Consider the following 24,576-nt stretch of genomic DNA (forward strand, 5'->3'; position numbering starts at 1 on the left):
CCTGAACAGATCATCTAGCCTGACCCCCTGCCACAGGCAGGAATGAATGCTGGGTTCACAAGACCCCAGACAAGTGCTTGGGGCATTGTGGGGGGTTGGGGGGGGAGGGAAACTACTGCAGACCTGGCTGCTAAGCTACTGAGTTACCAATCATAGTTTCAAAGGACAATAAAAAGTCCTTTTTTAGATATGTGGGGAACCAGAGAAAAAGCAAGGACAGCATTGGACCCCTGCTAAACCAGATGGGACAAGTGACAACTGATGCCCAGGAAAAAGCCAACTTGCTAAATAGGTATTTTGCATTGGTTTTTCACCAGTCCCAAGGGCTGCCCCTGCCCATTATGGGACAGAAAGGCCTGGGAGAAGGAAATTCCTTACCACCCATCAATGCTGACCTCATGAAGGAATACCCTAAGAGGCTGGACACCTTCAAGACAGCCCGACCTGACAGTTTACATCCCAGGGTACTCAAGGAGCTGGCAAGCACGGTGCTAGTCAGTATAGTGCCACTGAGCCTGTAAGTATTTGGAGATTGTTCATCCCCAGATGGAGCACTTTACACTTCTCAATGTTGAACTTCATCTGCTTCCAATCTGCCCAACTTGCCAGCCTGTCTAGGTCCGCCTGTATCTGTAGCCTATCTTCAAGCGTGATCACGCTCCCCCATACATTGGTGCTGTCTGTGAACTTGGCCAGTGAGCTCTTTATCCCCACATCCAAATCATTGATAAAGATGTTGAAAAGCACTGGACCAAGCACTGACCCCTGAGGGACACTACTGGCCACTTCTCGCCAAGACGACACAGATCTGTTCATTAGGACTCTCTGGGTCCTGCCCTGCAACCCGCTTCCTACCCACCTGACTGTTGAGCAGTTAAGCCTGAAATCCTCCAATTTTCCCATGAAAACATCATGGGATACCAGATCCTGAGTGACTGGTGCCTCCTGAATCTTGGGGCGCACCTGCGTGAAGCTGCCAATGGCGGTGACCCTGTCAGGGGGGGCACTAGCCCTACTGACAACATCAGCGTCGGCCCCTCTGGGGGGGGGGGGGTGGCACGTGAACCCCCCTACCAGTCACCTATGTACCAGAGCAAAGGCCTTTGGGAAGTCTAGGTATATTATGTTGATCTCCCCTCTCTCATCCAGGTGGCAAGTTACCTGGTCATAGAAGAGGATGAGATTGGTAAGACAAGACATGCCCACAATGAAGCCGTGCTGGCTGTCGTTCAGTATACTACCTTCTTGAGCTGTTAGACAGGACCTAGAGTTGCAGTCTGCTCCGAATGGATTACATATCCATTCATTCTCATTGCCCATTTCAGGGAAGTACTGGCAAAACAGATTTGAGCACCAGCAAATGTTCTGCAATTTTGCTTTTTTCATCACTGGGAAAAGCTTTTCTCATCACGTCAACCCATGTTCAGCCAAAAAGCTGTCAAGGGTTTCAAATGCATCACAGTTGTTTTCTCTTACTCAAGAAACCCAGAGTTGAAACTTCTTGATAAAAGCCATGAGGTACAGTCCCCTGCATACACAGGCAACCAGTCAGCCAGGGATTCCCCACAGATAAACATGTCAAACCCTCACACAGCTGCACTATTACACAATTTTAGATGTGCTGCGAAGATGAAAAGTTGGAGCACAGATTGAGTTAGTAGATGTCCCTATACCCCACAGACTTTTGTTGGTGGCCTCCCATCAGTTTTGTAGGACCTAACCTTTCACTAAAAATATGTGCAGTTCTTATTGTTCCAAATGAAGCTTTCCACAAGCACCTGAGGATGCTGCCAGTTTTCCCAATCGAAATTCCATCCATCCAAACTGGTATGCACTCTCTCTGCCTCTGCCTGTCTGTCTCACACACACACACGCATGCACCCATTCCAGTTTGCAAACTGATATCTCCAGGTAAGCAGAAGTGCCACAGGGCTGCTGTATTGCCGGGTCCCATATGAAGCAGCAGAAGAAGCATGAGGTGGGTCTGCCTGGCCATGCTCTGCCTCCTGGCACTGGGCTGCCTGCTGCTGGTGCTTGGGTGGCCTCTGGTCTTGCCAGGGAGCTGGAGCAGCAACAGCACCAGCAGCACTTCCCCTTTAGGTGAGGCCACCATCTTTACAGCCACCCCTAGATTTCAACCCTAGACCCTGGGTTGAAAACTACTGGTATAAAGCATTTGTGGTCTGCTCTGTATTAGTACTGGGAACCCACAGGATTCAATAGAAAAAGGGGAGATTCCACGGGTGCGTCTACACATCACCCTACATCACCAGAGCAACGTGCTATGTCTCTGTACGACACGCTACAGTGACGGAGCAATCATGTGAGTCTACATGTGACCGGCACCAACTTCGCCATAGCAGCATGCTCCGCTGTTTTAGCTCTCCGCTATAGCAAATCAGTGGCTAAAATTAACCGTGCACCACATGGACGGCACAGTACAGGCAATTACTGTGCCGTGCTTTAGTACTACCAAAAGGAGGTACTAAAGCATGGCACAGTAACGTTGCCATAGAGCGACGTGTAGACACAGCCCATGTGTTTCTTGTGGGATAACCTACCATATAATACTACCTAAAAATCAAGTGCCTTGCCAGTCATGGACCAGTCCTAATGATTCAGCGCAACCTCCTTATTTGGCTCTCAAAGCATGGGAGGTCTTGATATACCTAGTTAATGGTAAATCTGAACAAACGGACGTCAGTCAGTAGTGTAATTATTCACAAACTTTGCACAGTCATTTACAGTTTGTTCTGACAGAAAAATACATTTAGCCAGAATTAATTTTCAGGTTATCCAGAGAAAACAGATGCTTATTAAGAGAAGGTTACATTTTAATAAATGTGCCCATAATAATTTAAAAGAATACTGAATATTGCAGCTTGCACTTCATAGACTGTTTCCTGTATGTAGATTGCTTGGTCAGTTTTGCTAGAACGGTTATTCTCTCTGCTACTGAATCGTTTGCTTTTGCTCTACAAAGTACCAAATCCATACTGTGACATAAAATTCACAGAGTATACATAAAAGACACCTGGGACATATTTGGATCTCACAACACTTCATAAACTTATAACCATTTCCCTTATTTTCACAGCCTATGAACAAAAATAATAGCAGAGCCATTAGGCAAAACCAAGTAAATTAATGAACACTACAGCCTGAATCCTCTCGTTTAATTCTTGTTTTTAGTTTCTTAAGTTCAGTGTCGTCTTTATCAATTAGGAGCCCATAAGCTGTGGTTTTCCAGGCTCCTGCATAATGGTGCCTTTCTAAATGACGTTGCGCAATCCGATGAAAAGCTTTGGCTAAAATTTCCCTTCCGGGGCCATTTGTGATGCTGCGCAAGGCCAGGGACTGTCCCAACTGCAATGCCTCAATGTACTGTTGAACTGCTGCTTCCTCCTCTGAAGTTAACAGGAGCAGGTGCCCCTTTGAGCAGTGGTCCTCAACTCGAGTTTTTAGGCTATTAGACTCATGTTTCTGGATTACTTGGTCCATGTCCTGCAAGGCTTTGCCATATTCCTTCAGATGCATCAGACATGCTGCGCGCTGCCGAAGATACCTTGGATGATTGTTGCTTGTCAAAATAGCCAGGGAGTAGTAACCCAGAGCCTTCTCATAGTGCTGGGTCTTCATCAGTGCATTTCCTTCTTGGGCTGAAGCCTATGGACAGAGAAAACTGGCAAGTATGTCTTTAAAAATGAACTAGAGAAATAACAGCAAAGCAACTGTTTGTGGAAGGAAAAAGAAAAGTTATCATGAACCAGCTGATATACTACGCTGCCTAATAAAAGGCAGGGTAAGGAGGTTGTACAGGTGTAAGGGAATGAAAAGGCTGATCTGCAGGATCCCTGTCACTAGTGCTAAGGCACAAGACAGGAAAACTCCAAGTCCTAACTCCTCAGTTACATTTTTAGATTTGCATGCTGCAGATCTCCTTTATGTGCAAATTACAGAGCTATGGAAACATCACCACACCACATGTACCTACGTAGTTGCTTTGGAGGTCGTTGCTGCATGGAAGTGAACAAACTTGTTTTTCAAGAGCTGTTTGGATTGTGCATTTTCATCCATTCTCCAGTGGCTTGCATAAAACAAATTAATAATTTTCCTTCCTGAATGTGTAACTCTTAATTAAATGCTCATGGTGTCCCAGTTCTATCAGCTCATTTAAAAAGAAAAATATTTAGCTGGCAGCAGGACCATAACTGGTGCAAAACCTGTCAAATATTTCCCAAGCTGCCATGATGAGAACACAAAGGTGGAACTGCTTGTAAATATTTGCATGTGTTAGTAGCAGAGATGGGTCTCCACTGAAAATAAAGATTCAGAGAGTCTTCAGACTGCAGGAAAAATTAGCCATCTAGTGGCTTTGCTAACTATTAATCTGGAATGCAAGTGAGCTACCAGACCTTATCAAAAAGGAAAACAACAACAACACCACAATTTAGAAGGCTGAAAAGCCACATAATTTGTTAGGGTTAGAAAGGTCAACAAGGAAAACTCCATTAGAACTATGTGCCTCTAATGGATTTCTCATTATTGTTCTTTACTGCTAATAAATGAAGTGGTGCTTTCACATGCAGTAGCAGAGTGAATACTTAAGTTATAAACAAGACCATCTCCAACCATCTCCATCTCTGGCAAGACCAAATTACACAAGCAGAGGCTATAAATTCTGGGTAGCTGTTTTTACTAGCACCATCCTTTGGAGTTGCATATCACCTCCTTTAGCCTGAGCAGTTAGTGAAAACCAAAAATCTTGTCTGTTTTTGCAGTTAAGGAAGAGAAATCGGTGGAGTTAGGAATTGTTGTAGTTCTGCTGATTTACAAGAATGTACAAAATCTTGCTTTCCTGAATACAGGAGGAATCAAACAACCAGAGATCGTTTCTCCACTCATGGCATTAACCAAACCTGTCAGTTGGCCCCCGTGACCAAAAGCCAACATTCTTGGCTTATTCCAGGCCCATGCACTAGTAGTTCATGTCTTCTCAGCCTGTTTCGGGGTAGGGTCTCTTGCCCACCCACATACTCCCTTCCTATACAGCTCACACTGTTTAATGATGTAAGCATTTTCTTTTATTGCTTGGGGTAAATCCCAGTGCTGGTGAAAGGCTGTAGATCAATAGCTGATGGAGAATGCTGTTTGATTCATCCACAGTACAATATAAAACAAACAAGATTCCCTTACAGCAAATGTTGTCCAAGAGAGACTCTGTTTTAGGTTAGGAAGATAATTTGTTTTTGGCATATACCCAAAGGGAGATTCACCTTTATAATGGGCCTACTGGGAGGCTTTTATAAGCCTAAAGTAATGTATAAACCTCTATATGATCCTCCTCGCCAACTCTGAGATACAGCTCCAACAGCTAGAAATGCATGACTCTCGGTGAGGTCAGCTGCTCTGCCTCAGTAGGGTACTATGGACTTCAGCAGGTCTGGTTCTCAAAAACGTAAAGCAATCTATTTGCAAATATGTCAAACCTGTTTGTCTAAAGATTTGAAGGCCACCCAATGTAATTTATGCGCACACATATTTTTCACAGCAGCTACCCAATGATGTAGATTTTTTTTTAGCCATTAATATCTTTAACAGGCAAATAGAGAGAGAACTGGGAAAGTGTTATTCGGAAGCATCTCAACACAAGAGCATTCCTGGTATTGCTAGCTCACCTTGTCCAAAAATGGAATATACCATGGAATATATTATTATGCGTGTGCATTGCAAAGAGACTTCTTCACCTGTCTAAATGCAAGCCTTTCCTTCACAGCAGAGCAAATCTGCACATTTTTGGTGGCTGTCTCAGACACCTCCAGTCCCCACTAACTAGTCTTTTGTTGAACTCCATCTAATAGAAATGAGGGTAAATTTCAATCCCAACACCAGGGCATAGCAGTGGTGCTTCTTAAACGGAAGTGCTTCTTTGACTCATTCAGATGGAAAGTAGGTACCGTGACACAGCCAGATGTAAACCAGCCGAGGTACAGCAAATTACAGATTACTCCCCTCATCCAAAGTCACAAGGGGTGCTGTGAGAACTAAATTATATAGTAAACATGGTGCTTGTAATATTGCAAGCTGCTTTAAAGGAATTGCACAGGATTGCAATTGTTGCACAGGATTGCATACTGTTTCAATGTACAGTAGAGACACTAATTAGCAGCCCAGTTGCACATCTGCTTCTGAACAAAGACATGCAAATAAAAGACCTACAGGAAGAAGCTGTTAGAAACCAATGTGGAAAGCCAGCCAGCAGCTTTATACTTAGAAAACACCTCTCTTTCCTGATCACCAGCCCAAGCTTGACTGTGTTTAAATGTTTGAAAATTAGGATGACAGCAGACTGTGAGCAGAGGAGACCTAGTTCTCCAACTTTATATGAAGGGCTTCGGTGAGATTCTCAAGGAGGCAGTTTGGGGGAATTTGCCATACCTCCCCTGCAATTCAGTGGAAGGTCTGTGTCTAAATTATCTAGATCAGTGGTCTCCACCCTTTTTAAGCAGAAGATCACTTTTTGAATTAAAATGCAATCCAGGATCTACCTGAGCCACACGCCCTCTGCCTGCCCGGTGGCGGGACACACATGGCGTCACGCCTTTCTTGGGGCAGCTGCAGTGGTACTTGGGGCTCAGAGACCAGCACGCAGCAGCAGTTGCCTTTGCTCTGCACACAGATCTGGGGGGCATGTGCCCCCTGGGCCTTCGCCAGGGTGCGCACAGTGGCAGGAGACTCCCAGCACCGCTGGATGAGCCACCTGAGCTCCAATTGTCCCATCACCCAACCCGGCTGGGGCCCCACTCACCTCAGCCCCTGCCCCTGCCTCTGCCCTATTCCCTCCCTCACCACCGGGGCCTCGATCTGCCCCCCATTGCTCCTTCCCTCCCTTACAAACTGACCTGCTGGGTGGGGAGGCATGCATGTGCTCATGCATGCATGCGCGTGCTCATGCATGCATGCGCTCAGCCCCCCATACTGAGATCAATTGTCCGAGGCTCCATGATTGACCAGTCAGTCGCAATCTACTGGTTGCTGACTACTGATCTAGATGCTTTGAAAAGTACAACCTTCGTTTTTTCCAAACAACCGGCACTGCTCTTTTAGCCAGCTCTCAGTAACATGCAGGATGATCAGTTTACTGTATCCCTGTAAGGACCAAATTGAGACTCGTGGGATTGCACAGCTCACACCAGGGATGATTCGGGCTCTGAAACAGTTTCTTCAAAGATGCAGTTGGGCATGTCACCTGACTGCCAAATCAGAAGCTGCATTTTTGGGAATGTGAACTGGTGCTGAGGAATGACACTTTAATCTCTGACTCAGAAACTGCACGGTTAAAGCTGAACTGGTTAGAGACAACCTACTTTCCCCTGGGCTTCTGGAATCAAATACATCTTTTGGATTCCTAGGCCCAGAATGACCTTTCAGCCATTTGTGGGTTCCATAGTACAAGGATTGCTTTGGAGAGCAAATATCTTTCAGAGTAGGACACATTTATTACTTGTAATTACTTTGCTTATTAATTGAAAAAAACTCTTGCATATATCCCTGAGATGGCCTTCCTCTAGTTTTTTCCATTCAGATAGTCAGCTGTAAATTTAGGTTTAGCTTTTCAGTCCAGGTACCAGGATAATGACGGCACATTTCTATATCACCTTTCATCTACAAACACTTCAAAAACAAGGTGATAGCAGTGTTTTGCATTTAGTGGTTTGAGCAGATGCTGAGAGCTGCTCTGGCTGATCTCTATTTCCAGTTCTGTTGCTGACTGCCTGGGGTAAGTCACTGAACCGAGTCTCAGTTTTCCAGTTTGTGAATTGGAGGTGAAAAGAAAGCCACCCTCACCAGCAGTTGCATTTGGATTGCTCAATTAATCTTTGCAAAGGAATCTGACGTCCTTTTTTCCTTATTTTTAGTGCAAAGGGTATCCGGTTGTCCAGTTTCTGTGATTATATCAAGAGTTGTCTTTCACACACACACACACCCTTAAATAAACTTGTAAGCCAAACAAAGATTTACAGGTAAGCCTCCCCCGCCCCCCAGTTTGAAGTGAAAAAAAAATGTTTGCTGCCTCCTTTCTACTGGAAGTAATGAGTGGAGCTACCTTGATAACAACTTCCCCCAAATCCCTGAAAATCAAAGCAGGGCTCACACTACAGCTTTCATTGTGGTTCTGAATTTAAAACACTGCAGCATTCATGGGGAGTTCACATCACAGGCTAATCTCTCATGAAATAATCAAAGCTAAGAAACCTTTTGCAGATAAGACAAGTGCTCTCCGAAGAGACCTCAAAGTGTCTGCAGTCGAAATGTGCACAATGCCTGAGATTAAAAAAAAAATTAAAGAGGCTTTTATTTTTAATGCTCCTATTGAGTCCCCCCTCCACACTTTTTTTTTAAAGCAGCCCAGCCGCTCAATCTCTGATATGAGGGAGAAATGTTTCATATTAAATCAGCCCTCCGTACGTAGTTTTTGTCCCGGCCCTTTTCCAAAGCTGCTAACAAAAGATGGACACATGCTCCCCCTCCCGCTTTAGAGGATTTCACTAATCTGTTGCCCCAATGAGTTTCCAAAATGTCAGCTTAGTTTCAGCACTATTAAGATTACATGTTTCTTATCAACAAGAAAGGAAAAGAAAAGGTAAGGAAATAAAAGAAAGGAAAGAGAAAAGGAATCCTGTGTTTCAAAACAGTGCTGAGACTTCCATACAGTGTGATGTGGCTGCTCTGAAATTCAGCTGGAAACCTTGTCTTCATTTATAGACACCTCCCCTAGGGCCTCCACAGAAACACGTTTGACTGTACCTTTATCTCCTTTATAGAGTCAATGTTTGCAAATTGGCTCTAAAATCTCCTAACTGTTCTGCCAGCCGAGTGAACTTTCTACATTATCCAAAAGAGAGGGGCTCTTTTCACTGTAACGGAGTATGTCTAGGGACTGGTAAATTAATACTTGTTTACTTATATCCTCCTGCTGTCTCTAAAATACATACCAAAGTACCCCTCCAAAAATGCATTTAGCATATCAGCATGCTGTTCATTTGCATTATAACTTGGGATGAAGCATAACAATATAGCTTCCCACCAGGGCATGCACAATCCACAAATTGAATAAAAGGAAGCAAACTGATTCTCAGAAAACACAGCTTCTGGGCAATCAAATCTGCAGATGCTTGAGTGAATGTTTAGAGCTGCTCATCATCAAACTGACCTTGTTCTGGTTTATCACTGGAGCTACTCTTGAGCTGAGCAACATTTTTCAGGTGAAACTTATTTATGCAGTGGAAAATGCATATTTGGGTGAACTGAGAGAATCTGTGAATTTGTGTCCAGCTTACAAACCTGTTTGAGCTGAATTTTATTTTTCAAAGTCAAATCATTTGCACTTTACCATTTTCAGCATTGAAATATCTCAATGCTTTGTTTCAAAACAATGTTGCAGCATTAGCAGTTTTCCTGCATTTAATTTTCTAAAGTTAAAGAAAACTTTAATTGGAATGAAATATTCAATTATACTGAAGCCATTTTTCATAGAATCGTAGAAAATGAGGGTTGGAAAGGACCTGAGGAGGTCATCTAGTCCAACCTCCAGCTCAAAGCAGGACCATCCCCAACTAGATCGTCCCAGTCAAGGCTTTGTCTAGCCAGATCTTAAAAGCTCCAAAGATGGATGTTTCACCACCTCTCTGGGTAGTCTGTTCCAGTGTTTTACTCCCCTCCTAGTGAAAAAGTTCTTCCTAATATCTAACCTAAACTCCCTTTGCTGCAACTTGAGGCCTTGTTTTGTCATCTGTCAGCACTGAGAACAGTCTGGCTCCATCCTCTTTGAATCCCCGCTTCAGGTAGTTGAAGGCTCCTATTAAATTCCCCCTCAGTCTTCTCTTCTCCGGACTAAATAAGCCCAGTTCCCTCAGCCTCTCCTCAGCCTTTCCTTAGTTTTTATTTTGGCAGAAATTTGGCAAGACCAAGAATTTTTTTTTTTTGGGTAGACCTGAAAAGATTAACATTTCTTGATTCAGGCAATGAAACCAAAAATGATTCCTTTGTGTAGCTCTATTTCTGTCATTCCAGTACTAAATGATGGGTCTTGTTAAATATTTATCTATCCATTTGCCTATATGTTCCTTTGAACAGCCTGGTTCTCAGTCACTTAGCTTCTGAGTTAGCAGGACATAGGCAAGTCAACACTGGAAGGAGAAAGGCCAAGGCATTCTTGTAAGTGGTGCAAGAGCTAGTTCTGGGGAATCAGCAGAGATCAAATCAGGGTCGCTTCACTGAAAGCCATGCTCCAACTCAAACCCAGCCCCAGCCCTACCTGCCAGAATCAAGATCAGAAGAAGAAAGCAGTTCATGCTCCTGTTATTTAAGATCCTCCTACTCTTCTGGGAGTTCTGCAAACCATGAAGCTCTGTCCTAATTAAGTAAGAAATGTTTATGTAACCTAATTTCACCTCTTCTTTTTTCCCTCATTGGGTACCCACACTGCTGGCAGGCTGAAACAGCTTCCAAAGCAGAGGGATGCAGAATGGATTTAGAGGAGGAATCAGAGAAAGTTATACCTGAGAGAGAGATTGCCGCTGCTTGGGCTCTAAAAGCCTCAAGAGGAATCCCAGGTCCTTGTGGTCTTTCTGAGCTAAGACACTCAAAGTATGAGCTGCCCGTGGTATGGTCCTTCTCTTCAGCTGCAGCATGGTGAGCCGTGCATTGGCAGATTCATCGGTAACAGTCTGGCCAAACGCCTTCTGGAGATGAGCAAGGGCCTCTTCACACCTTCCTGTGGGATAATACCAATATGATGACTAAATGATATATGCCACGTCCAGAAAGAGACACCAAGCAAATCTCTATCTGTTGTATCAATGCCATATCTAAAATGCTCCATTTACTCTAAGACCATTTGCCTTTAATCAAAAGCATGTTCTAGCTTTTAGACTTTAGAGATCTATTGTACATTAATTGATTACTATGGAACCACTAACTGAGCAAGTATTTGTAACTAAGTCTGATTGTCCTCAATTTTTTGTGAAGAATGCCTTGCACTGAAAGCTTGAATTGCCGTGCATTGCCTGGTTGAATTGCCGTGCATTGCCTGATTGAAGAATGCCATTCAAAAGCTTGTCTAAATTTATCCCAGCCATGCAGATGGTCCAATAAAAAATATCATCCACAAACATCCTTGCCTCTCACATAATTCCTGGACCATCATGGCTATATCACTGCAACGTTACTCAATCTTTTAAGCACTTTCCAAGGGAAAACCTCTATATTTTCAGCAGTAGCAAAAATGTGTCTTTTTCTACCATTTCACCTGCAACCACTTTAATCTTGTCAAGTCTAAAACCTTTGGATCGGAAAATCCTTGGATGGGAGCCGTGTCTCATGATGTATATTGTTAAGCACAATGCTGGCACTATGTAACTCCTACACTAAGTGCAAATCTCAATTCAGGCTGAACTATGGAGCTGTCACTGGTTTCACCATAGTAATAGATCTGATTGAGTCTACTGAGTAGTTGGCATAGAAGACCTCCAAAGATGGACTGTTTATGAGCTGTAGCAGATGTTGTTTTGGCAATGAAAGTGGCTTTGCTTGGTAATGCTGGGCACAGAGCCTCCTCCCAAACCTGTCTCCTGGAAGAGATGATGCCAAGAGCAGGGGAGAAAGGAGGCTTCATGTTTGGCTCCATTCGAGTTAGCTTAATTGCCATACCCCTCCTTAAATTCACCTGTATTATCACATGAATGAAATAGCCTTAAGTTCCTTGTCTAAACTGTGACTGTGGGACGTTTATGACTTTCAATCGTAAAAGCGCCTACATTCCAGCAGTATGTGGCATGATCTCTGCACGCATGGTTTGTAAATCACTTCGCAGTACAGTGCCATATGTTGTCAGGGCTAAGTACAGACAGTGAAAAAGCCTGAGGCAGAATCAATGCAATCTAGGCAGTGTCCTCTAAGTTGCATAGGTTGAACTGATAACCAACTGAACTGACTTTCAGTTTTCAATTAGGAAAGGCAGGGGGAGGCCTGTCCTGACCCAGGCCAGTAGGCAGGGGATGCTGCTGAACCCCAGAGTCGCTTGCTTAGCTGTTATGAGTCTCTGGGATAGCCCAGGACAGCTTCAGGGAGTGGAGGGCAATTCTTGCAACTCTTTTGCCTCAGGCTCACAGCAGCTGAGGCAAAGCCAGCTTTGAAGGAGCAGAAGGATTTCTTCTGCTCCCTGAGGCTGCCTGAGACTCACAGGGGCTATGGCAAGCAGCTGTGGGGGCCAGGAGGAGAAGAATTCCCCTCAGCTCCCTGGGGCTGCCCCAGGCTGGCAAACCCTGGGTTGGGGTAAGGGGAAGCCCCCCAAGGTGGGGGCTCCCTGGTGCCCGGTGCTGAGCTGCATGGGCAGGCACCTGCCCAGGAGGGCTCCTCCCTCCCTCCCTCCTGTGGCAGCTGCTGAAGCAACCAGCAGATAGGACGGGGGAGGGGGGAGGACAGCTGAGGGTGGAAAAGTCCCCACCACAGGGGCTTTCCCTCTCCCCACATGCTGTGTAGACCCTGCATAGGGTGGTTTGGGGGTCTGCTCCCTTTTGGCTCTCCCACCCGTTGTCCCTATGGGCTTATGGAGGCAGGCCGGAAGCAGGTCAAGGAGCAGTCCCTGCTCCACTGGAGCAGACAGCATAACCCAAGGCTTAAAAGCATCCTGGGATGCTGGAGGACTGTGAGTTAACTTGAACCAGAACGGGATCTAGGACAGAAGTTCCATAAACCAGTTTGACCTAAATCAAAAGTCTGATACTACATCCAACCAGGTTTATCTTAGACTGGTATTGGCCATTTTGAAAGCAGTTTATGTGCACTGAACTTCTGTTCTATAACAGGTTTAAACCAGTTTCCAATCACTTAAACCAGTTTATGTGTAACTTCTGTCCCTAGCCAGGTTGTTAGAAACTGCACTATTACAGTTAGGTTGCTGTATTCAAGGAAGAGAACTTACCATCTGCCATCAAAATGTCTGTATACAAAATGTGACATCTTGAGTCTTCCTTCTTAATTTTAATTAATGATCCCCCAATCACAATAAGGTCCTTGAGGGTCTGTTCCTTTGGAAGGTCTGTTAATGCACTCCGGCAGTGCTCAAGAAGCCACTCAGTGATCAGCGCCTGGGCTTCTGGCTTCAAGGAAAGGATCGCTGGGATCACCACTCCTGCATCTGTTCTGAGGGCTGAGATCAAATCTTGTACTGCCTCCTACATGGAAAACAAGAGCTGATGGTAAATTAATAACAACAACTATCATAATGTATTTATAATCTGCACATCTGCAGGGCCACCTCTAAGTTCAGCATCTTGGGCCAACTGCTTTGCCTCTCAAGCTGTGCTTTAGTTTGCCCATCTGCAAATCTGGGATCATCCTATTATTAAAATCATTGGTTCAGATGAATGGCTGTTGGGCAAGTGCTTTGAGATCTCTAGAGTTGACAAGCAAGCAAAAGATCGAATGTCCTTTCTTGGTGTGTCTAAATGAGATGCTTTACTGTGCATTGGACTAATCTAATATGCAGTAAAGCATCAGCATCTCCATATACACAGCAAGTACTGTGCAGTAGATTAGTCTAATGCACTGTTTTCTAGTACCTGTAGATACAGGTACTAGATAGAGAGCATTAAACTAATGTGCAGAAGCATACGTGTATACACTGACCAGGGGCAATTGCTTCTGGTCAGCTTAGGCAGCAGGGGGGCACAGGGGGCAGGGAGAGCTGTCCTGGATCAGCTGGATGCTGCCTGCCTGTCATGTGGACATTGGGCCTCATCCCAGTCTCCATGTGGCTGGGAGGCAGCTGCCCAGCGGTTGGAATAGCCCTCCCTCACCTCGTGGAGAACAGGACAAGCCCCTGTGTCCCCTGCTAGCCTGGGGCTGGCACCTGGGGGAGCCTGGAGCTTCCCCTGGCTGCTGCAGGGGGGCAGAGCAGGGCAGGAGCAGCCCTAGACTGAACTGCTCCCGTCAGAAGCAAATTTGCTCTGGATAGGTGAATATTTAGATGCATGTGGGGATGTGGTTTAATGTGCCTGAATTTTCTGCACAGTGAATTTAGGTGCATTAATTGCACGTGTAGACCTGCCCTCTGTGAAGGATCTGGCTACACTGCTAGACACTTAATTCCACAGTAAAAGAGATGCTGGAAATAAAAGTTATTTCTGGTGTCCTGCTGGGCTGCATTCTCCCTGGAGCCTTCAGGCCCGTGAACTTTGTGTCATTGTTTTGTGGTGCCCAGTAGGGCAGGAAGTTGTGAAAGAATAAGGTAAAACCAGGTCAGGAAGGTGCTCTGGTCACAGGAATGGACAAGGTAGACTTTAAGAAGGTAGTAAACCACACTGACCCTAGCCCTTGGATTTCACAGTCATGCACCATGTCTGCTGAAGGACCCTAGGAAGATTGGTACACTGTATAAAGGAGCACTGTGGTACATGCAGTAGTATATTTAGGGCTCAGGGTTAAAGATAGAGTGAGATCACTGGGGACCTTGTAAAGGAGGCAGATTTGTCTCAGGGAACACTGGAGCTACTTTTCTTGCATCTACCCGAGAGCAGAGTGAATTATTCAAAAAACTCTTTGAACTTTGTGAAGGTCTGTTGGAGCATCTCCTTCTTTTCCTCATTCATGAATCATGTTTTCCAAGCTAATTACAGGATTTAGACACACAACTGCCACTGATGAGCCATGTCTATAGCCACCCTCAGTTTTAAACATTTCTCTTCGGCAACTACATGACTCAGTAGTAGGACTGTGTGAAATTTCGCTGGCTGTTTCGTTTCGACATTGTTTTGACTAATCTCGAGCTTGAAACAGCGAGATGGAAGTGAAACAAAAGGCTCTGAAACAGCCATGAAACAATACAAGGGCAGTCGAAACATTTCAAAAGTTTCAAAACGTTTCAAGTTTCGAAGCAGTCCAGCTGAGTTTCCCTCCCCAGTGCTAGGATTGGGTTGGGGAAGGGAACTGAGCCCGATCACTCAGTTCCCCTCCCCAGTGCTGCAATCCATTGGGTTGGGCACTAGGATCGGGCTGGGGAAGGGAACTCAGCCCAGCTGAACTGAGTTCCCCTCCCCAGCGCTTCGATTGATCGGGCTGGGAAAGGCAACTTAGCCCAGCTCCTAGCACTGGGGAGGGGAACTCAGCTCAGCTGGGCTGAGTTCCCTTCCCCAGCCCGATCCTAGTGCCCAACCCAATGGATTGCAGCACTGGGGAGGGGAATTGAGTGATTGGGCTCAGTTCCCTTCCCCAGCCCAATGGATCGCAGCGCTGGGGAGGGGAACTGAGTGATGGGACTCAGTTCCCTTCCCCAGCCCAATCAGGAACTGAGCCCCACCATACAGCCCCTGCAGCCCTCCTGGGGTTGCGGCCCCTGATCTGCCTGCCGGATGAGAGAAGCCAGGTGCTGCTGCCTGGGACTGATGGCATACTGGTGCTGGTCCCAGGCGGCAGCACCCGGCTTCCCTCCCTCATCTGGCAGGCAACCCCGGGAGGACTGATACAGCCCCTGCAGCCCTTCCAGGGTTGTGGGCCCCCAATCTGCCTGTTGGATGAGAGAGGCTGTTTCAAGCTTTCCTGTTATAGCCTATGGGCAAAACTCAAAACAGTGTCAAAAGAGCGTCACTGTTTCGATGAAATGAAATGGAACAGCGGTTTCCAATCGAAACGAAATTCGAAACAAAATGCTGTTCCATCGAAACATTGCAATGCAAGTCGAAACAGAACAGTGCCATTTTGCACAGCCCCACTCAGCAGCTATCAGGTCCCCACTGTGCAAAGTGTTGTAGGACACTATAGGTAGAAATCAGTCCCTGTTCCAAACAGAGAGGGACCAAAGGCTGTGGAGGACATGAAGTGACTTGCCCAAGGTCACATAGCAGCTTAGTGACAGAACCAGGAATACAACCTCTGTCTCCCACCCTTAGGTCCATGATCTGGACTTTCACATGTACAGAGACAAGGATTTTTTGGGGTGATATCTTTAATTTTATTGGGAAGACCCAATAAAAGATATAACCCCCCCAAAACCCTTGCCTCTAGCATAATTCCTGGATCATACTGACTACAACATCACTCTAACACTACCTTTCACATGTATAAACATTTCAGGACTCAACAAGTCACTGGAGTCTTTACACCATTGCTACACTATAGACTGAAGAGAACAATTTTTTCTATCTTACCATGATGGCAGCATGCTTTTGCTACTAGCTCTTTGTCATGATTTCTAATCTTTATACAACTGCTTATTATCAAAATTGTAATAAGTGCCCTTAATCATCCCATAGAAGGATAAGCATGCTAACCTAATGGCAATGAAGCTCCTTCACTGCTTTCACTTGCAATTGGCCTCAGTGAGATGAGAAAGTACAGCAGAACCATGCAATTCAGATGAAGAAGTGTCTGATGAAGCTAGATTCAGAGATGTACATTAGCATTAGCCAGTACCATCAAGGTTGAATCCCAGTTCTCAGTAAAAGTCCAGCAAACACCCATCATCAGGGAGAGATATGGCAAGAGACCAGGTGAACAAGGAGCTTATTCTAATAGGCTGGAAAAGATTGTTACTTTTTCATGCAATCCATTAGAAAAAAACTCCCTGAGAAATTTAATTAGACTGAAAGAGCTCATTATGGTTCATTTTTATGTTATTTAATTTTTTTCCTTCCAAAAGACAAAATGGCATTTTCTTAGACCTTTACAAATTGGTTTGTAAACCAAAGAAATAAATTACTTCTAGTTCAATCAACCATTACATGTGCAACGTGATGGACAAAATTAAAGCCTGTTGCTCATTGTGATCTTCCTGCTATCTCAAAAAGCAGAGAAGCAAGCAATAATAGAAGTATCATTAGGCCACCACTGGGGTAGCTTATATGAAATATTTTGCACTTAATGGCCAATTAATAATCTCATTTTCTGTATCCATTCTGCTTAGCATTCATAAAGAGTGGTTTTAAAAAAAAAAATCACCTTCAGAACTGTCTCCTTTGGCTGGATTTTGGAGGGAACCTTTCTCCTCATCCCTTTTACAGTGTCCTTAGCAAATTAATTCAGTCAGTGGGTGGACATAATCAGTTTCTGATAGAAAAGAGCAGAGGATGGCTGGACCTTTCTCAGACTGAGCCTTGGCTGGGGTGGCAAATCACATCTGTCCTGTTGGGTCCTTTCATCTACACCAGTGCTGTCCAGCTGGCAGCCCATGAGGGGTTAACCAGCAGCCTAAAGGCTCTTACCCAGGTGTTGCTCCCCTATCACTTTGGCAGCTGCTGATGCCAGGATCTCCAGGTTCCTCCTTCCTCTTCTAGCTGGAGGTAGTGTGACTTACTCAGAAGTTGGACAGCTAATGTGATTATTGTATAGTGTTCACCCACAGGCCCTGGGACCTAATACTTGAGCTCCAAGGCAGAGAGAAACCTTTCCTTCTTGTTGTCCATCTCTCTCTAAAGACTATTGCCTTGTCAGAGAATCTTGTATAATTACAAACTAACAACAGCACAACATATTCTCCCAAGACTGAACATTTGCTAGTCTACTAAAGGAAAAAATAACTCGGACCATCTCATGACCCAGCCATAATAGTAATGTTCTTGCTACAAGAAGAATAGGTGCACCCACCAGCTTTAACTGATCTTCATGATAATCACATGGTTTAACAACAATGTTATACAAAGTGTACCTGTCTTTGGCTGTGCTAATTAACACAGGAAGCTGGGGAATGGTGTAGACAGAGTATGGTTAGTCAAGCAAGCTTTCATTTAATGAAGGATGAATAGGTTTTGAGTAGGAAATATGAGATTTTTCTGTGCTTCCCTTTTTACAATCCATTTACATGGGTTTCTGCAAGTGAATTATATTAAGCCCCAGTTTTGACAGTCCATTATCTACAGCTGTAGGGCTGCACCCTTCAGCTAGGAACAGACATACAAAAAGCCTGAACTGATTCAATCTTTGGAGATTAGTGTAACCTGCACAGCTTGAACTGATTTGGAGATGGATAGACATTCCCTTTTCATGTCAGAAATGCAGACAGGGATGCAAACCAGCCAGGGGGCTGATAAAACCACTGTGTTATCAGCCTATTAGCAAAACAAAAGCCTCTTTCATTAGTTCAAGCTCTTCTTAAACAGCTTTTTCTAAGGAAGGAATGAAGGGACATTACCAGCTGACCTGTTAATTAGCTCCAGAAAGTGTTAGCTGACACTGTTCTGTCTGTCTGTCCTCATGAAATTGGAGACACTCACACACAGACACCTCTCAGCATTAGTTAGCATACCACATGCCTAGGGTCTGTGGGGCTGGAGTCCATGCAGTGGCAGATGGGAGGGAGGAAGTGGGGAAATCCCTGCTTGAGCAGGGAGGGAAACCAGGCAAGCCTTCAGTCTCCCCTGGAGCTCTGGCTAGGGAGCAGATTGGTGGGGCCAGCCTGTTTTCTGGAGCAGAGAGCACAGCCCAGCAAAGCATCTGGGATTCTGGGGGACTCTAGTTTAACTTAAACCAGGAAGGGGTCTGGGACAGAAGTTTCATAAAGTGGTTTGACCCAAATCATTTAAGTTTGATACTACATTTAACCAGGTTTATCTTAAACCAGTTTCAGCCATTTTGAAACTGGTTTATGTGCACTGAACTTACGTTTTGTTACAGGTTTAAACTAGTTTCTGATCACTTAAACTGGTTTATGTGTCATGTCTGTCCCTAGCCTTCCAGAAGAGTGTGCAGTACTGGGGCTTTAAATTGCAAATTCCTTCAGTGTGCAGCTTTTCTCCTTTTTATCAGTGCAGCATAGAACATGGACATATTTTTCTTGCCTAAATTTGGTATGAGATCCACTTGTTCTATCGGCTTCCCAAACTGGCATGTAACGGTTTTCAAACTGGGTTTGAAATGAGTCTCTACTTTGCCCATTTGTTGTGCATCTTACCAATTGAGGAAAGAGCAGGGTTTTAGCCAGTGCGTAAGATGACCACCCCATGGGCTTCATATCTGCATGAGAAACATCTTGCTGAAATTGAAAGCAGACCTTCCAAAGACCTTGAAGGGGAAAAGCAGATCACATGTGGAGAGCTGGCATAGACAGAGCTCACCACAATACAGCTAGCTGTGCAGCCAGGCCAAGGGATTTGTTTCCAAAACTTCCTTATCTTAACGGCTTCTTATATTTTCTTTCTCTTTCCTAGGCCTCCAGCCCTTACCAAAGTAAGTCCCTGTTGCATCAGGCCTACACTTTTATCCAGCAAAGGATCAGATTAGGCAGCCAGTATTTCCCCCAGGCTTTCTTTTAAACTGACAAGCACATTTGCTGCAAAAAACAAACAGAAATCCACATTGCTGGACTTCTGGAATTTGAGAGGAAAGGGAGCATGATCTAGTGGTCTGAGCATAAGACTTGGAGTCAGGAGGTCTGGCCTGGATTCTCTTCCCTGCTCAGTTGCTGACCCACTTTAGTGACCCAGGGTAGATTGCTTCTCTGTCACTTGTGTTGCTCATCTGTAAAATGGAGCTAATAATACATGCCTAGTACATGAAGGCAGCCATGGGGTGGTATATTTAAACCTTGATAAATGATTTGGACTCTTGGGAGAAAGTGCTCTAATAACGCAAAGCTTCCCTATCACTTAATATAAGCATCTGGGTTGACTGTAGGAGTGGTTTCATACCAGTACTATGGCCCTTCCTGATGTGCCTGCAAGTCTAGAAGGGTGCTTTTGTATATAAACCACAAGAAATAGGATGCATAAAGAACATAAAAATACATATTTGAGAGTGAAAAACTTTCTTTTCCTACTTGCATGCAGTTGTATTGCACAATGAAAATAGGAATAGTCATTTTCACCCCAGCTAAATATATACTAGTTTCACTTTGGGGTTTTTATGCTCTCAAGGATGGTGCTGTTCTGGATTGCAAGTTTACAAAGGAATGCCTAATGTGCTAATCTGTTTTCATTGACTTGCTTTTAAGAACTTATTTTTAGTAGCTGTTGTGACCCCCCCCCCCCCCAAAAAAAAAAAAAAAAGTATTGAAATTGTTAGGTAAAAAGGTGTTGCCACCAGCCATCCACAGGAACAATGTTTTTTAAACTATTCATATGGAATACCGACCAATTGCTGAAACAGACATCTTTCTTTCAGTGGAAAAAAAACAAAAGACAGCACTTGACCTCATAGGAGTGGCTTGGATAAAGAGCAGGAGAGTCTATTTACTTGAAATGACATAATGTTTCTTTCTTATTTCCAGTCTGTCATCAGTATAATGATTAAATCACAGACCACACTGCTTCAATTACCCTCTCATCTCATTGTATTATCCTTCCAACATAAAACACGTTTCAGATCCTATCTTTCCAGGAAGGAGTCCTAATCCTGTAACACATCCCATTCCTTGGGCTCCCTGTTATGCCCTTAATCACATCATAATGGGGACTTCACCTAGGAAAGTAAAAATATTATTATACCTCTAGAGGTTTCATTAGTGTGTACATAAGTCTCTTGGTTAATACTCCACAAAAAATGGTGGATGCCTCTGAAACCACAATAAATGGATGTTTGAAAAATTTGAATCTCTTAAGATATGCTGCATTTTTGTTATGAATTGCTCTCCAATCACTGCTGCATTTCCAATATATTGGAACTGAGTGTTACCTGAGCATATCCCGACCAAGGAAAATTTGCATCTGTAGATACTCAGTTTTGGAAAGTCTTAGTTGACGGATGCAGCTGAGTGATCACAAGCAGTATTGTGGGCTGGCACTAGGCCATTCAAGGCCCATTTTATTCCTCAGCATAGGATGGTGAATGAGATATAGGTCATGTGGAGGACACAGCATGAAACCCTCATCACAAGGCTGACAGACAGAGGGTTGCATCAAACTTCATTGTAGTTACTGTTCCACTTAGACTTAAAAGAGCTATAAAGGTACTTTGCAGAACTAATATGTATTGAAGGCATTCTGTCCAGAGAGTCCTGGTTAGGACTGAGTGATCATCTCGAGCCTAGAGATCCTCCTGCAGAGAACCTACTTCTCGCATTGCAGACCTAATCTTTTTAACAATGTCTCCATTGCCTCTTCCAGGTAGTAACTTTTGCAATCACTCCATTGTATCTGGAAATCAGTGCTGTTTGGCCCCATGAAATTATCTGCATCCAAACAGTTGATCAGGTGGTGACATTTTTATATCTTGGTAGTTTCTGTGTTGGATGAAACACCATACTTCAAAATCAGTGTTTGGAGACAAATGCCAGTCAGGCCCTTACTTTGTAGAATGGAGCATTGGCACCTGCTTATAGGAATGATGAAGTATGAAAATACAAACACCTCTGAGCACAGGAAATGTGGTGGAAGGAAAGTCACCAGATCCCCACATGCTAGTTAGAACTGGGACTTGTTTAAAGAACACAGGACTATTGGCTAAAAAGATGCTTTAAAATTGCTAAGAGAAATCACATCCCCATAACATAAACCATCCAAGACTTTGGATGATTGTGGTTACAAACTGTTTGCAAAGTCAAAGGATATTAAACCTGCTTTTAATGAATGTCATGCAATATTCCCCATGTTTATTCACTTGGGAAAGGTTTTTGCTTGGTTTGATAGGTGCTCTTAAAGCCAAAATAAACATGAACACTGTGGATCACTTTCAGGGAGCTTAATATCTTCTAGTTTATTTCCCGACACGGTCATTTTTCACTTTTTATATGATTTCACTGAGGTCAGATGAGTGTTTCTGAGGCATAGTATCTGTATCCATGACTAAGGTATAATTCATGTGTTTTCAAAGAGGGATCATGAGGGCAAAAAGGGGAATTGTTAAAAATCAGAAGTGAGTACCTGCATACTAATCACAGAAAGGGGTCAGGGACTCTGGGTTCTGTTTCCATCTCTGTCATTGACTGGAAATGTAACTAGCAGTTAATTAGTCAGTATCTGTGCAGTGTTTTGAATGTGTAAAGTGGTTTTTTTAATAAATGTTCTACACTGGTTTAACTCCACTGAGATATTGCAAAAATCTTGGAGAGAGTTACTTAAAAGCTAAGTACAGTAAAAGCAGTGTTAACCAGCATTTTAGTAACCGGCACACTCTACGAACTGGAATTTTGCGGTGGGGAGGAGAAGAACGCGCGTGGCCTCTGCCACCAACCCTCACCCTGTGCTGCCACCGCTCTGCACGCGTCCACCACTATCCACCCCCCGCCCCCACGCTGCATCCGGTCAAAAACCCCTGCCTCAAGTAACCAGCATTTTTAGATTACCGGCACCCCTCATTCCCTATTCATGCCGTATAACAGAGCTTATGCTGTATAAACCAAAAGATATTAATATTGCAAATTGCTCTATTTACATAAATACAAATTATCCTGATACTCCAGGTGATGGAATTCACAAATGCATCCTTGTATCTAAACTTGAAAAGGATCATTCAGATATGATTTTGTTATGCAAACTTTGGCTTGAGTAGGAGTCTGACTTTGGTCATTTTGTCCTTTCTGTGCCCCTGGTTAGTGGAGTGGTAAAAATGTGTTAATAATAAAACTCAACTAAATGTAGTTATTATTACTGCAGCAGTGACTAAAGATCTCCATCAGAGACCAGCATCCCACTGGGCTAGGCACTGTGCACTGTGCAAAGATAGAATGACTGCTTGGAGGAGTTTGATTTAAGCAAGTACATGGATATTGTGAAGCACCCAACTGAAAACAGAGATGCAATCAAAACAGGACCCCCAGTGCAAATTCTTTCTGCCACTTAAATACAAAGGCAAGTGCTAATCACTGAAAGGCCAGGGTGAGTCAAAGGGAAAATGATCTGTGAACATCTCTCTGAATTCCAATCCAAAACATATGTACCATATCCATCTCCCTTTTTGTGTTTGGTCTTGCAAGAATTCATGTGAGTGAAACTTTGCTCACATAAATGTTCATGGAAGGTAAATACTCTCCCTGCAGTCAAAGATCTGTTCATGAAAAGGATTAAGATCTGTTCATGAAAAGGATTATTAGTTTGTGTTACTGTAGCGTCTAAGCCACTTATTCACAGACCAAGATCACACTGCCGCAGTCCTTGCCCCAAGAAGCTTCCAGTCTAAATGTGGGTATGTTTACATTGCTCGTGGGGGAAAGGGGAGGCACAAGGAGACAATGGACAGGTTAGCATGGTAGCCAATGGTTTCAGCTCGCCAGCAACTGAAAGGTGTCTAGTTTTTCTGTTGGCATTAGGGCAAAGGATGCCTTAAGGAGGGATGAGGAGGAGAACAATAAAGTGGCCTTCTTTACAGGATGATCTTCAACAGTGGGGGTAGCAGGAAGAAATAAATTTGTATACATCAGAAATGCATAACATTCTGCTTTTCCTTCTCAGTTCATCCAAAAGAGGACAGACGTCTGGGTTTTGGTCATCATGCTCTGGTACTAGCCACAGGATTCGGCTGTGATTTTTGTCGTAGGAAACTTCTGCCCTGTACAAGTAGGAAACAAGTTGAAAAACCAAGATCTCCTTGTGTGAACAGTCTGCTAAAGGAATTTCATTGAGAGGCTGATTCAAATCCTAGGGAAATCAGTGGCCAGATTCCCATGGTGTCCAGGGGTCTGTGGACCCCTATTCTCAGTCCTTAGTTAAGAATATTTAACTTGTTCCTAGCCAACCATATGAGGCCTATTTGGCAGCCCAAGTGAAGTGAATGTGCATTTGCACGTGCAAGGAGCCCCTTTGTTGGCAGTCTCAGCAGTGGGAGAAAGAACTGAATGGGCCATGACGACTGAAACGTTGTACCAGCAGGTGGGGTTCCTCCTAGTAAGCAATATTGGGTGGACAACCCATATGGGTCTTGCGTGGATATTGTCTGTGTTAGCCCAGACCTGTTGTTGCCCAGTACACTCAGCCCTTCCAATAAGCACAAGACCTTGACAAAGAGCTGATGGGTCTTTAGAGTACATGAATGGTCCTTCAGGTTTTTCCCACTATAGGAGATGTCATCTGAGCCTTTCATGGTATGTCACCTTACTACACCACCTCTATGATCCATCTGCTTGGTACCCAACATATTTTATTCTGCAAAACTCTATAGAGATGCTGTGGGACTGTAAAGCAAGAAGCAAATGGCTGAGGCTTTGCTATGCTGGTCATGAAAGAAATGGCCTGGAAGTCACATGCATCACAGTCAAATGCCCACAATGGGCAAAACACACCCAGTGCACAGAGCCAATACAAAGCCTGTGCATTTTCCAGGCCCAAAAAATAACACTTGTGTGAGTTGTAGGCAGGGTTCGAAGTATGGAGGAGCTTGGGGGGGCTGATTCCCCCCCATAAAAGATGAGAACCCTTACGCAAGGCTGGTCAGCACCCCTTCCCCCTGCACCCCTGCAACAGCCCAGAGCCCATGCACCACTGTGGACAGCCCCTGGTTTGCCCCATACCTTTCTAAGCAGCCCAGGTAGCAGTGGTGGCTTCTTCTGGCTGCCACTGCCACTGGCCCCAGCCCCATATTACTGGCAGGGACCTGTGCACACAGCCCCTACCCTGTCTAATTTTTTTTTCAGGCCCTGCCACCCCCAAGAGT

The 24,576-nt window shown here is 44.3% G+C and overlaps 1 protein-coding gene and 1 long non-coding RNA gene across 2 annotated transcripts in view; one reads left to right on the forward strand and one right to left on the reverse strand.

Moving 5' to 3' along the window:
- LOC109284718 (uncharacterized) overlaps positions 1-10,584 on the forward strand; it is a 64,856-nt gene extending 54,272 nt beyond the window's left edge. The window contains exon 3 of the long non-coding RNA XR_002092284.2: positions 10,496-10,584. This is a non-coding gene — a long non-coding RNA (uncharacterized LOC109284718). The remainder of the gene's footprint in view (positions 1-10,495) is intronic.
- Positions 2,712-24,576, reverse strand: part of TTC34 (tetratricopeptide repeat domain 34) — a 54,047-nt gene continuing 32,182 nt past the window's right edge. The window contains exons 6-8 of the mRNA XM_019493955.2: positions 12,986-13,238; positions 10,563-10,777; positions 2,712-3,666 (exon numbers count right to left, since the gene is read on the reverse strand). Of these exons, the coding sequence (XP_019349500.1) occupies positions 3,145-3,666; positions 10,563-10,777; positions 12,986-13,238 (990 nt within the window). The 3' untranslated portion in view covers positions 2,712-3,144. The remainder of the gene's footprint in view (positions 3,667-10,562; positions 10,778-12,985; positions 13,239-24,576) is intronic.

Source organism: Alligator mississippiensis, chromosome 13 (genome assembly GCF_030867095.1).
Source record: "Alligator mississippiensis isolate rAllMis1 chromosome 13, rAllMis1, whole genome shotgun sequence".
Classification (NCBI taxonomy): domain Eukaryota; kingdom Metazoa; phylum Chordata; order Crocodylia; family Alligatoridae; genus Alligator; species Alligator mississippiensis.